The sequence below is a fragment of the Canis lupus genome, chromosome 13, assembly GCF_011100685.1.
Source record: "Canis lupus familiaris isolate Mischka breed German Shepherd chromosome 13, alternate assembly UU_Cfam_GSD_1.0, whole genome shotgun sequence".
Taxonomy (NCBI): Eukaryota; Metazoa; Chordata; class Mammalia; order Carnivora; family Canidae; genus Canis; species Canis lupus.
In genome coordinates this window covers 44,926,972-44,942,042 of record NC_049234.1, presented here as the reverse complement: position 1 = coordinate 44,942,042, position 15,071 = coordinate 44,926,972, and the positions used below count along the sequence as shown (strand labels likewise).

The 15,071-nt window shown below is 37.1% G+C and overlaps 1 protein-coding gene across 2 annotated transcripts in view; it reads right to left on the bottom strand.

Moving 5' to 3' along the window:
• Window positions 1-263: 263 nt before the first annotated feature.
• Window positions 264-15,071, bottom strand: part of SLAIN2 (SLAIN motif family member 2) — a 77,032-nt gene continuing 62,224 nt past the window's right edge. For both annotated transcript variants that reach the window (XM_038556040.1, XM_038556041.1), the window contains 2 exons: window positions 4,917-5,235; window positions 264-3,268 (listed from right to left, as the gene is read on the bottom strand). In XM_038556040.1, coding sequence (XP_038411968.1) covers window positions 3,202-3,268; window positions 4,917-5,235 — 386 coding nt within the window. In that variant the 3' untranslated portion in view covers window positions 264-3,201. The remainder of the gene's footprint in view (window positions 3,269-4,916; window positions 5,236-15,071) is intronic.

Genomic DNA, 15,071 nt, shown 5'->3' with positions numbered 1-15,071 from the left:
AGTAGGTATCAATTCACAGCAGGTGACAAGTTTCCATACCAATTTTGAGTAAACTATATACTCCAAATAATTCAAATATGAAATAACTAGGACAAGGAGAATACATCCATCCTGAAGATCAAGTTTGAAAGGGCAGTATGACTTGGGTGTGTGTGTTTAAAAAACTCAACTGAGTAATTTATTAAAACCAATTGTAGGCAACTTGGGGTGGGAAATCTTACCATATCCAGAAATTCATAAACACTTGAAAAAACAAATATAAATTTAATGATAAACATTATGGTCAGGCTGTTTTATTAAGGAGGCAACCACACATACAAGTTCAGCTATAGAAATGTTTGCAAATCAAACTTCATGTGATCTAAAAGGACCATGCGTAATGTCAAAAATGGATGTCTGTACATTCAATAAAAATTTAAACATACATAGTCTAGATCATCCTAGAGTTATACAAATGTCTGGGGACACATATGTATCTAATTTCCTTTCAAAAAAACTCTTTTATAAAAGTGATGTATTGAGATAATTTTAAAAAGTATCTGACAATTATGAATGGTCCCCAGTTTTACAAAATGTGATTTCCAGGGAATGAAAACTGAAAAAAGTCAACTCTTCAGAGAGTGTTTTATATTATACAAACAAGTTCTGTAGAAAAATGATCCAGCAAATGCTTGAGTTAAGAATATTTATATTTTTTCCAATTTTTTACACTTTTATTAACACACTTACAAAAAAATAACATTCAAACACTGAGAAAATTAAATAACTTTGGAAGCAGAGCTCAAAGCTTTCTGCTTACATATAAGTGACAATTCTGGGCTGTTGGCACAGAAAAATAATCAACATTCATAAAACCCTTACTACTATATATCAAACATAAGTTAAAATCATAGGCACTAGTTTATCAAATCCACATTTCTTCTGTAAGACTAACCACAGTGAATCCTTAGATTTTCCCAAACAGAAAAATTGGCAATACACAAAGGCTTTCTAGTAAAAAGGCAATTTTTCTCTTTAGGAACCTAAAAGCCAATAGTCTGTGGTAGTACAACAGCAGGTAAAATAATGCTTTACCCAACTCAGATCCAAGTATGTTTTTAACAAGTGATGAAGTATTTTAATTAAAAAAAAATACTTTTTTTTCTGATGCAGCCATTTAAAAACAAAGTTAAATAACCTGAATACTCCGTCTGAAACAGAAAATCTAACTTAATATAATGGGTGTTTCAAATAGAGTTAAAAATTCCTTGTAATTATTAGATTGCAGCATATTTTTCTTTTGCAATGTTGCACTGAAACGGAGACCTATTTTTGTTTTGTGTATATATGGTTTTCAAAAGAGACAGTGGCTAGTTCTTTTAGATTTTTACATGAGATACCCCCCACCTGAAGCAGATGCTTTCTTTATCTTCCTCTGAAAAGCAACATGTTCATCATCATGTGGAATTCTGGTGCCACCCCTTCCCTGACCCACACCCATCACCCTCAAATTCAAGGATAAAATTTCTTCCTTGCATTATACATCAAAATACACTAGCACTGGCAGTTTAAATCTCCAGCTGCGTGTGCTAACTGAATGACTCCCTACTGATCAAGCTGATAAAAAATACCACGGTGTCATAGCAGAATGTGGGTCGTGGCTTCAAAGATTGTGTCATTCTCTCAACCTATCAATGCTATCCTGAATATTAAGTCTCTCAGTTTCTTTTGCCAACTTACAGAATGTCTTTGACTAAAAGGAAATGAACTTATGTTCAAATCTCTACAATCCTTTAGGGTAACCTGATTGCCAATATTTCAGAGCCATTCAAATAAAATATTTTAAAACAGACCTCACCATGAAAAATGAGAAGCCTGCTGAAGAAAGTTTTAGTCTGGTAATTGTCTAATCAAACCGAAATAAGTGATTTCCAGGATATACTTAAGGGCCACTGGAGAGCAAGCATTTAACAGGTTAGAGTCAAATGTAGTGGGTTTCACTTGTTACCAAAAATGTAAAAATTAATGTAAGGCAGAATCCAAAGTCAAAAGGGACAGTATTTCCAAAGGAGGTTTTCTACAGTTACCTAGGTTAGAGCGGATCAACGTAAGTAGGATTCAGCAGGCTATAGCTTCCTACCACCTAACAGACCGTTGCGTCAATTAACAGTAACAATACAACTGTCATTACCAGAGATTTTATAAGTTAAGTGCATAGATTTCCCCCCTCTCTCTCATGGCATGGTTTTGTTCCAGGTTGTAAGCACTGAGGCGGTGTTGTTCATATCAAGAAGAAAGACACTTACTACTTGCTCTTTCCTATCATGGAAACCTGCTAATAAAACACGATCTCTTAGTTCTGTAACAGATATAATAGCATGTGAAGAAGTTGGCTTCAACAGCAAAGGCTATCTTTCCTGAGCCAGGAGCTATAAAGTTTAGAAAGATTGTACAACTGATAGTAAGCCCTTTTGGCAATCAACACAAACACACAGAAGTCCGATGTGTCAATGCAACATGGTGGATGCACGGTGTAACATTATCTGGTGGTGGTGATATATGAGCTACATCCAAAACTCAAGATTAAACAAAATGACAATTTTTCGGTTGAATCTGCAAAAATAATTTGTAGAATGCTCACAAATTTAGGTATTATGTTTGAAATCTCTAGCCTAGATTTCTTCCCACCCCCATGCTCCCCTCCATCTCAATCTAGTTTCTTGGAGTACTAGTGAAACACTAGTGAAACGTTTTAGATAATTAGTCAGAATATTAGTTCTCATTAACACAAATATTTATTGATACTATTTATACAGTAAACTAGGTTGAATGTGAAGTTTTGGATAGCTTGAATTCACCATTTTCTTGTGCACAAAGGTATTCTCTCATTTACAAATGGGCATTTCTCTTTGGCATCCGTTAGTTTTTTGCCCAGATATTGGCCTCTGTCAAATATTAAAAAAATCAACTTAGTTTCTATTAAACAAAACTAAATGTGATTCCATGAAGAGTGATTGTATGATTACCAAACACATCTGATGTTAAATGTCATTAAAGTGCTGCTTGATCATCTCTGTCAGTTTGTGCTAATTAAGACAGAGAGGGCTGGGATTTATAAATCCCAAGAGTCTTATCTGAACAGTCTGCATATAAAAGTTGTCTTTTAGCCTGGTGAAGGGGTATCCAAGAAGCTGTGGATCTCTGCATTCTCATCTTTGCTGGTCAGTAACAGCCATCTTTCCAACTGTCATCTTTCATGCTACCATAGGTTTTAGGAGCTGGCAAGGATCTGAAAAAAGCAATTTTATACAGTGATTTGCAAGGTTTTATGAAGTGTTACCATACAATTTCCCACATATATTAATTACTTTGCAGTGGCATCCCGATCCAATGAAGGCTGTTCCAGGGGACTACTAAGGTCAAAACTCTAAACAGCCTATTAGCACAATTTTCCCCACACTTGGCATTTCCACAACCTTCAAGTTTTACTGGGCATCAGGTGACTTCACTAACAGCTTTTTTGTTAACACAGCTACTATAGTAAAAGAAAGGAAATGAGGGCAGCCCAGGTGGCTCAGCGATTTAGCGCCACCTTCAGCCCAGGGCCTGATCCTGGAGACCCGGGATTGAATCCCACGTCAGGCTCCCTGCATGGAGCCTGCTTCTCCCTCTGCCCGTGTCTCTGCCTCTCTCTCTCTCTCCTCTCTGTGTTCCTCATGAATAAATAAATAAAAAGTCTTAAGAAAAAAAAAAAAGAAAGGAAAAGACTGTCTCGTCTCTTCCAACAGCACAGATCACCAACCTTTTATATTTTTTATCACCGACCTTTTAATTACTTAATTTGAGGGGGGCAGAATTATGAACGTAAGAGTAGACAGTGTCACCATCACTAGAAAGGTAAAATGGCATAGGGCTTATGTGGACTTTTAAGTCAGACATACTTAGAACTGAAGCCTTATTAGTTGTCTAGTCTCAGACAATTTACTTAACCTCATTAAATTTCAATATTCTTCTCTGAAAAAGAGAGATAATAAGGATTTAATGTTTATGTTATTGTAATGTTTAATGTTAATGTAAAAATTCAATAAGATACGTATCAGTTATTCAGCAGAGGTCACAGCAAAAGGCTGTTGTATATTACTACTGAATTCAGAACTGTAATATATTTATCTTACAATGAAAGATTTGGGTAACTCAGTTTAAATGTTTACAAGAAGAAAGCCATTTTTTCCCATACAAATAAATATTTAAAGTTTGATTATTTTACTGATGGTGGTTCACATCCTGAAAGGCAGATACTAAGTTTACTGATGGTGGTTCACATCCTGAAAGGCAGATACTACGATTACACAGACGCATGGTTCCCAACCTGGCTGGCCTCAGAATCACCTGAAGATTCAACAAACAACAAAAAAATTATCCACAGATTTTGGCCTTCATATTAGCTAGATCTGTTTCCTGGGGGGTGAAATTTAGGCCTCTACATTTATATAAATTCTACAGAAGATTCTGTGTTATATCAAAGTCTGAAAACCACCCTCTTAGATAATACTCAGATTTGATAACTAGAAGTTTTATCTTAAATCTCACTCTAAGTTCTAATAAGCTTATCTTTATTGAATAACATTTTCAAAATGAACAAATATCACAACCAAATTGAGTCGTTTTAACAATTTTTTCTAGGGATTCTTGCAGATGCCTGATGACATTAGGTACCCAGGCGAATTTTAGTTGAACAAAGTGGTATGATACCCTAGTGTCTTAAGTGACGATTTCTTTAAAACAACAAAGTAATGTTTTATTCCAGTTCTACTAAGACTCTAATGGGAACCCATTAGGACTCTCTGGGTTTGCTACCACATGCAGTGATGAACATAATTCCAACCTACTCACTTTCCTATGCTCAAGACTGTTGAAAGAGAACATGTGCCACTTACCTGCGAACAGGCTGTGCAAGTTTGCTGCGAGGCACTGGTATACCCCCAGCAGAAGGGGCACTGGGTCTGGGCAAGCCACTTCTCATCGCGGTTGTCCCTGCAGGTCTGGTCAGAGTAGTGCTGTTGATATTGTTGGGAGGGTTTGCTGGGACTGTGTTCTGAACCAGGGGAGGCCCAGGTGAGGAGGTGGTCTGTGTGAGCTGTGTTGTTTCTTGGCTACCAGAAGAACCAGAGCCATGGTTACTAAATGCTTTTACTGGTTGCCGGAGAGCCAAAGGAGATGGTGCTGCAGGGGAGCGGAATTTGCCTGGAGAAGGTACTGCAGAATGGCAAAGAAAAATCAATGTTTTTAGTATGAACCAAGTGTAGGTGAAACCAATGCTTTGTATTACACTTGATGACTAGGCTACCAGTACATCTGTATTCATGAAAACTCACTCTACAGAAATGCAAGGAATAAAGAGTATTTCTGGGCTAACAAAACAAGATAACTGGTAAGTATTAAATAACCAAATCTTTATTCAGAGGACTGCAACTATCTTTCACAAAATGTGTCTAGGAACCCACAACACTAGAAAAGGCATTGTAGGATTGTACTTCGCTGTAGCAACTAACCTGGCCCATACTGTAGAAATGAAAAAATGGTTGACTACCACATGGTTGATTAGAATTTGAAACATAATCTCTTCAAAAAAAAAAATACACGTAAACAGTATCAAGTATCTGGTCACTATACCTCTCAAAATCTTGTATCACTTACAGTAACTTAAGACTTGTAAATAAAACATTAAAAACAAAACAAAACAGCTTCTATTGTTGTACTTCACCAAGCAGAGAAGTTATAAATCTAAGGGCATATCAAGATATGTACAGAATAAAGATGGTACATTCTTCTGGAATGGCAATTCTGTAAGTTAAAATTTTAACTTTTAAATTAAATACTGATATATGAAAGGATAAAATATAAAATTTGCATCAATTTTTAAGTCAAAAATAGGACTTCAAATAAATTTTATTCTTGCAATTGTCCCTTAATGTTTGTTATAAGTTCAGATCTCCTAGGGGACAAATTCATCATTCCCTGTTTATTCGGTTTAGCTAGTCAACTCTAAAAGGGCATCAATTTTACTTTTTTCAAGTGTTTTTGGATGGCTACACACACACACAATGTAAATTAAAAAATGTACTTTGACTTGCTTATTGAACAAATAATTTGAGAAGTGAAGAAAATGGAGAGGGGGAAGATGAAAGGGAGGACTGATGAGACTGAGACTCAGGTCACTCTATTCTCTCTCACCCTCCTCCATTAGTTTGAGGAGGATATGACTGAAGGGAAAGCCTTGGTTCTAAGACTATAGAAATAGATTATTCTACACAATTCTATCTTCCTCACTTCTACTAATCTGTCTAAATGGTGTGGGTAATGGTAAGGTCTGACCCAGTAGCTAGTAGGAAAGGAAAGAATGGATGAATCTGGTCACTATTTTCTTCTGCTCTCTGAAAGAAGAGAGGATAAATTTCAGCTTCAAAACTCCCCAATAGGCAAAATTCCTCTCACCTTCCTTTTGATAAGATTTTTTATACATAGCCCCCTTTCTTTCCCCAATGACCTTTCTTGCCTCCTGTTTAAGTCCCAAATGTCAGCTTTTCTGTGCTTAAGGTATATTAAGCCTCAGTACTTGATGGGCTCAAATGATCTCTGCTTGGATCCAAAACTCTAGAGCCATGATTCTTATAATTGATTATGCATCAGAATCCCAAGGAGCTTTTTAAAAAAGAATACAGAAACCCAGGCACCACCTCCACAAAGTCTAGTCTAGAATGCAACTCAGCTATTTATATTAAAGCCATCACAGGAACTTTAAGCCATGATGGCAAAACTGGGAAGGAGTTACCTTCCTGCTGTAAACACCTATGCAACTGGACAAAATATACAAAAGTTTTCGAATACTGGACAACAGGCAGTTACAGAACTCTAATTCCCTAGAAAAGGAACGTAAATGTGGTAAGCCCTGTGAGCACACTGGCTTTTTGGGAGGGAAGGAGATGCTTTTTGGAATACAGAACAAGAAGGAAGATCCTGAGCAGATCATAGTTATCTTGCTGAGCTGAGAAGACAACAGTTGGAATTTGAGGAGCAGAGTATCTTAGAAGAGGGAGCTGCTCCAGATGACCTTTATAACTCAGCTGAAGTGTCTGCTTGAATCTTTGGCTAAATATTGTGCTATATATATATATACCAAGTGAAGCTCCATGAGACTGACCAGAGGAAGACTGAGACATTATAAACAAAACTCACTAAAAAGCATTTGAGTTTCAACCAGTTAAAGAATCCTTGCTGAATATCCAGGGCAATCAGGAGACACTCCAAAAGGAATAACTGAGTCCTAGAATAAAGCTACTCAAAATCTATTCTAATAAAACTTAAAATAAGCCTCTAAAGCAGAGGTTACCAAACCATCACTCATAGGCAAGTTAACTGTTTTTGTAAATAAAATTTTGTCAGAACATGGTATTCATATATTGTCTATGGCAGTTTTCCAGCTACAAGAGGGGAGTAGTTTTAACACAGACCATATGACCCACAGTCCTAAAATATTAACTACCCGGCCCTTTAAGAAAATGTTTGTTGATCCCTGCTATCATGGACCAAACTGACCCACAAATAAATGCTTGCCACAATAAGGCTCAACACTATTTATTTATTCAGAAAGGGTGCACATGCATGTGTGTGAGTCAGAGGGAGGGAGAGAATCTTAAGCAGTCTCTACGCCTCAGTGTGGAGCCTAATGCAAAGCTCAATCAGCCCTGAGATCATGACCTGAGCTGAAATCAAGAGTTGGATGCTTAACCAACTGAGCCACCCGGGTGCTCCAAAGCCCAAAATTATTTAAAAGAAAATAACAATATCCAGCACAGAAAATACAACTTCACAACAATGTCTACTATCCAATAAAAGAACAATAGACACATAAAGAAATAGAAAGGGGCACCTGGATGGCTCAGCGGTTGAGTATCTGCCTTTGACTCAGGTCATGATCCCAGGGTCCTGGGATTGAGTCCCACACTGGGCTCCCTGCAGGGAGCCTGCTTCTTCTCCCTGTGCCTGTGTCTCTGCCTGTCTCTGTGTATCTCATGAATAAATAAATAAAATCTTAAAAGAAAAAGAAATATGATAACCAAAACCAGGATAAAAATTAGTCAACACAGACAAGTCATAAGGCTGACTGAATTAGCAGGTAAAGACTTTGAAAATAACTATATATAATATACATAGTAGCCCAAACCAAGAGTAATATATATATTTCTAAGGATATAAAGAAAAGTGTAAAGAGAAATAAAGATTTTTAGAAGAATTGGGCAAAACTTTTAAAGATGAAAAATATATCCAAAATGCTAAGTTTACTTGATGGAAATTAATAGCAATTTAGATGCTACAGAAGAAGCACCTGAAGATACAACATAATTACTTAAATAAAAGCATACAGAAAATAAAAAAACTAAAAAAAAACAAAAAAAAAACTTTAGTAACCTAGGTTGAGATCATACAGTCTAATATATGCAATCAGGGTCCCAGATGGAGTAGGGGTATGAGAGGGACAGAAAATATTTGAAGAGTGGTTGAAAATCTTCCAAATTTGGTAAAAACTATAATCTTACATATTTAAATAGTTCAAAAAACCCCAAGCACAAGTTAACACAGAGAACACCGTATTAAGGAACACTGTTGCCAAGTTCCTAAGATGAATAATAAATTTTAAAATCTTAAAGGACCTTTTCTTTTTTTTTTTTTTTTAAATGTATTTTTTTTTAATTTTTATTTATTTATGATAGTCACAGAGAGAGAGAGAGAGAGAGAGAGAGGGGCAGAGACACAGGCAGAGGGAGAAGCAGGCTCCATGCACCGGGAGCCCGATGTGGGACTCGATCCTGGGTCTCCAGGATCGCGCCCTGGGCCAAAGGCAGGCGCCAAACCGCTGCGCCACCCAGGGATCCCCGGACCTTTTCTTTTTAAACAGAGGAACCAAGATAAAGTATCATGGACTTCTCAAAAGAAATGGGGTAAACCAAAAGACAACAGAGTAACATTGTTAAAGTGCTTAAAAGCCTGTTTTAAAGTTCTACATTCAAAAAATAAAGTTCTACATCCAGAAAAATTATCTTAAGTTTTTATTTCCAATTTCTGTTAACACACTGTATTAGTTTCAGGTGTATAATATAGTGGTTCAACACTTCCATACATCACCCTGTGGTCATCACAAGTGCACTCCTTAATCTTCATTCAACCCATTCCTCCACCTACCTCCCCTCTGGTATCATTGGTTTATTCTCTATAATTAAGAGTCTATTTCTTGGTTTGTCTCTCTTTTTTTGCCCCTATGTTCATTTGGTTTGTTTCTTAAATTCTACATATGAGTGAAATAATATGGTATTTGTCTTTCTCGGACTTATTTCGCTTAGCATAATACTCTCTAACTCCATCTACGATGTTGCATATGGGAAGATTTCATTCCTTTTTATGGCTAATATTCTACTGTAAATATACATACATCTTCTTTATCCATTCATCAGTCAATGGACACTGGGGCTGTTTCCATAATTTGGCTATTGTAGATAATGCTGTTATAAACACTGGAGAGCATATATTCAAAATTTCTTTTCAAAACAAAAGTTGAGGGGCACCTGGGTGGCTCAGTCAGTTAAGTATCTGCCTTCGGCTCAGCTCATGATCCCAGAGTCCTGGGATTGAGCCCCCATCAGGCTCTCTGTTCAGCGGGGAGCCTGCTTCTCCCTCTCCCTCTGCCTGTTGTTCTGCCGACTTGTGTTCTGTCAAATAAATAAATAAAATCTTATAAAAAAAAAAAAAAAAACCAAACCCTAAAGTCAAAATATAGACTTTTAAAGACAAACAAAAGCTGAGAAAAGGGATTGCCAGCAGTCTTTCACTAAAAGAAATGTTAAAGGAAGTTCTTCAGCACAAGGAAAATGATACCAAATGCTATCTGTATAAACCAATAGTGCCAGGAATGGTAAATATATTAGGAAATATAAAGATCATTAAAAAATAACAGTTTTAAATCATTTTAAAGTTTCACTGAAAGATAAGTTTAAAATAAAAATAAAAACATACTCTGGTGGCACCTGGGTGATAATATGGTTAAGCATCTGCCTTCAGCTCAGGTCGTGATCCTGGTCTCCCGGGATTGAGTCCCACATTGGGCTCCGTGCTCCACAGGGAGCCTACTTCTTCCTCTGCCTAGGTCTCTGCCTCTCTCTGTGTCTCTCATGAATAAATAAATAAAATTAAAAGAAAATACTCTGGGATTTAATACCTATGTAGAATTAAAATGACAAGTGGCACAAGGAATGGAAGTATACTGTTATGTGGTTCTTATATGATAATGAAGTGGCCTATTGAGAATAAACTAATAAGCTAAATTTGCAAAAAAAAAAAAAGTGATATATGAAAAATAAGCCAACAATAAAAATAAAATGTAATGTTAAAAGGTACTCAGCTATTCCAGAATAATAAAAGAGGAGGGAATAAAGGAACAAAGATCTGAAAGGACAGAGAGAAAACAAACTGAAAGATGGTAGGTAGATTTTAAGCCAACCATATTGATAACTGCATTAACTCTGAATAGTAATCACTAAAATGAAAAGGTAATGATTGTTGGTACCCACAGAAAAGCCAGAGCAACATGCCATCTAAAAGAAACATTTTAGAGAGGACTTTCCAAGATGGTGGAGGAGGAGGAGACCTCAGCTTCATCAGGTCCCAGGAATTTAGTCAGATAGCTATCAAATCATTCTGAACACCTGTAAACTCAACTGGTGATCTAAGAATTGCTGCAATTCTACAAATAGAAAAGTGACCACTTTCTGCAAGAATGACAGGATGGAAAAACTCACCTCAAAAAAGAGAACTAGAGGGATACCTGGGTGGCTCAGCAGTTGGGTGTCTGCCTTTGGTTCAGGGTGTGATCCCAGGATCCAGAATCGAGTTCCACATCCGGCTCCCTGCAGGGAGCCTACTGCTCCCTCTGCCTGTGTCTCTGCCTCTCTCTCTCATGAATAAATAAAATCTTAGAGAGAGGGAGAGAGAGGGAGGGAGGGAGGGAGGGGGGGAGGGAGGGAGGGAGGGAGAGAGAGAGAGAGAGAGAGAGAGAGAGAGAGAGAGAGAGAGAGATCTAGAGGCATATTAACTGCCAGAAACCTAATCAGTATGGATGTATGTAAGGTAACAGAACTAGAGTTCAGAATAATGATTAAAAGATACTATGTGCGCTTGACAAAAAAGCATAGAAAATACTAGAGAATCCCTTTCTGGAGAAATAACTAAAATCTAATCAAGTTGAAATTTAAAAAGGCTACTAATGATATGCAATCTAAAATGGAGGCTCTAACTGCTAGGATAAATGAGGCAAAAGAGAATTATTGATATAGAAGACAAAATGATAGAGAATAAACAAACTGAGAAAAAGAGATAAACAACTATAAGATCACAAGGGGAGGATTCGAGAGATAAGTGGTAACATAAAACCAAACAATATTAGAATAATTGGGATCCCAGAAGAAAAGGAAAGAGAGAGAGAGAGAGAGGAGCAGAAGGCATACTGGAGCAAATTATAGGTGAAAACTTCCCTAATCTGGGGAAAGAAACAGGCATTTGAGTCTAGGAGGCACAGAGAATCCCCCGCAAAGTCAATAAAAATAGGTCAATACCTCAACATATACTAGTGTAGCTTGTAAATCTCAGAGACAAAGAAAATGCTGAGAGCAGCTTGGAACAAGAGGTCTGTAATGTAAAAGCATAGAAACATTAGACTGGCAGCAGACCTATCCACAAAGACCTGGCAGGCCAGAAAGGACTGGCATATATTCAGGATACTAAATGAGAAAAATATGCAGCCAAGAATACTTTATCCAGTAAGGCTGTCATTCAAATTAGAAGAAGAGATAAAAAGCTTCCAGGACAAACAGAAACTAAAAAAATTTAGGATCACTAAGCCAGACCTGCAAGAAAGGGGATCCTTTAAGCAAAGAGAGAGCTCAAAAGTAACATAGGCCAGAAAGGAACAGAGACAATATACAGAAACAGTGACTTTACAGGTAATACAATGGCATTAAATTAATATCTTTCAATAGTTGCTTTGAATGTAAATGGGCCAAATGCCCCATCAAAAGACACAGGGTATCAGATTGGATAAAAAAGCAAGACCCATCAATATGTTGTCTGCAAGAGACTCATTTTAGACACAAGGACACTTCCAGATTCAAAGAAGGAGGTGGAAAACCATTTTATCACCAATGGACATCAAAAGAAAGCTGGGGTGGCAATCCTTGTATCAGACTGTAAACCAAACACTAATAAAACATGAAAAAAGACACTATATCATAAAAAGGGTCTATCCAACAAGAAGATCTAACAATTATAAATATTTATACTCCTAACATGGGATAAATTATATAAACCAATTATATAAGCCAATTAATAACAAAATTAAAGAAACTTATTGATAATAATAGAGAGGGGGACTTTAACACCCCACTCACTGCAATGGACAGATAATCTAAGCAGAAGATAATAAGGAAACAAGAAGTCTGAATGACAGACTGGACCAAATGGGTTTCACATATATATTCAGAGCTATTCCACCCGAAATCAACAGCATACACATTCTTCTTGAGTGCACATGGAACATTTTCCAGAACTGATCACATACTGGTTCACAAATCAGGTCTCAACCGGTACCAAAAGACTGAGATCATTCCCAGCATATTTTCAGACCACCGTGCTTTGAAACTTGAACTCAATCACAAAAGGAAATTTGGGAAGAACTCAGATACATGGAGGTTAAAGAGCATCCCACTGAAGAATGAATAGATTGATGAGGAAATTAAAGAAGAATTTAAAACATTCACGGAAACAAATGAAAATGAAAATACAACTGTTCAAAACTTTGGAATGCAGCAAAGGCAGTCCTAAGAGGGAAGTATATAGCAATATAAACCTTTCTCAAAAAACAAGATCTCAAATACACAACCTAACCGCAACACCTAAAGGAGCTAGAGAAAGAACAGCAATGAAAGCCTACACCCAGCAGGAAAAGAGAATTAATAAAGATTAGAGCAGAAATCAATGAAATAGAAACCAAAAGAACAGCAGAATAGATGAACGAAACAAGGAGCTGGTTCTTTGAAAGAATTAATAAGATGGAGAAGCCCCTGGCTAGGCTTATCTAAAAGAAGAGAAAGGACCCAAATAAATAAGATCATGAATGAAAGAGGAGCACAACCAACACCAAAGAAATACAAACAATTATAAGAACATATTATAAGAAACTATAAGCCAACAAATTAGGCAACTGGAAGAAACGGATACATTCCTGGAGACGTATAAACTACCAAAACTGAAACAGGAAGAAATAGAAAACCTGAACAGACCCATAACCAGCAAGGAAATTGAAGCAGTAATCAAATATCTCCCAACCAAAGAGTTCAAGGCCCAATAACCTTCCAGGGGATTTCCACCATACATTTAAAGAATTCATACCTATTCTTCTGAAGCTGTTTCAAAAAACAGAAATGGAAGGAACATTTCCAAACACTTTCCATGAGGCCAGCATTACCTTGATCCCCAAACCAGACAAAGACCCCACCAAAAAGGAGAATTTCAGACCAGTGTCCCTGATGAACTTGGATGCAAAAATTCTCACCAACATACTAGCTAATACAGGGGTTCCTGGGTGGCTCAAGTAGGTTAAGTGGTGCCTTTGGCTGGGGTCATGATCTCAGGGTCTTGGGACTGAGCCCTGAGTCATGCTCCCTGCTCAGTGGAGAGCCTGCTTCTCCCTCTGCTCCACCCCCTGCTTGTGCGCTCTCTCAGGTAAGCAAATAAAATCATAAATAAATAGATAGATAAATGCTAGCCAATATGATCCTACAGTACATTAAAAGGATTAATGCACCAAGACCAAGTGGGATTTATTCCTGGGCTGCAAGGATGGTTTAACATCCATCCATCAATCAATCAATGGGATACACTGCATTAATAAAAGAAAGGACAAGAACCATATGATCCTCTCAACAGATGCAGAAAAAGCATTTGACAAAGTACAGCATTTTTTCTGAGTTAAAATTCCTCAAAGTGTAGGAACAGGAAATATATACCTCAATATCACAAAAGCCATATTGACAAAGCCCACAGCAAACATCATTCTCAATAGGGAAAATATTGAGAGCTTTTCCCCTAAGGCCAGGAACATGATAGGCATATCACTCTTACCACCATTGTTCATCATAGTACTGGAAGTCCTAGCCTCAGTAATCAGACAAGAAGAAGAAATAAGAAGGCATCCAAATTGGCAAAGATGACGACTAACTCTCACTCTTTGCAGATGACATGATACTCGGTGTGGAAAACCCAAAAGACTCCATCCTAAAATTGCTAAAACTCATACAGGAATTCAACAAAGTGGCAGGATAGAAAAGTCAATGCACAGAAATCAGTTGTGTTTCTATACACTAACAAGGAGACTGAAGAAAGACAAACCAAGGAATCGATCCAATTTACAATATCACCAAAAACCATAAAACACAAAGAAATGGATAAACATTCCACGCTCATGGATTGGAAGAAAAAATATTGATAAAATGTCTATGCTACCAAGAGCAATCTATACATTCAGGGCAATTCCTATCAAAATACCATGGACTTTTTTCATAGACCTGAACAAAAAATCCTAAAATTTGTATGGAACCAGAAAAGACACCAAGTAGCCAAAGGAATGTTGAAAAAGAAAACCAAAGCTGGTGGCATCACAATCCCGGATTTCAAGTTGCATTACAAAGCTGTAATCATCAAGACAGTATGGTACTGGCATGAAAACAGACATACAGATTAATGGAACAGAATAGAGAACCCAGAAATGGATCCTAGCAGGAAAGAGTATCCAATAGAAAATAGTCTCTTCAACAAATGGTGTTGGGAAAATTGGACAGCCACAGAAGAATGAAACTAGTCCATTTTCTTACACTATACACAAAAATAGACTCAAAATGGATGAAAAACCTAAATATGAGACAGATATCCATCAAAATCCTACAGGGGAAGACAGGTAGCAACCTGTGTGATGTTGGCCAGAGCAACTT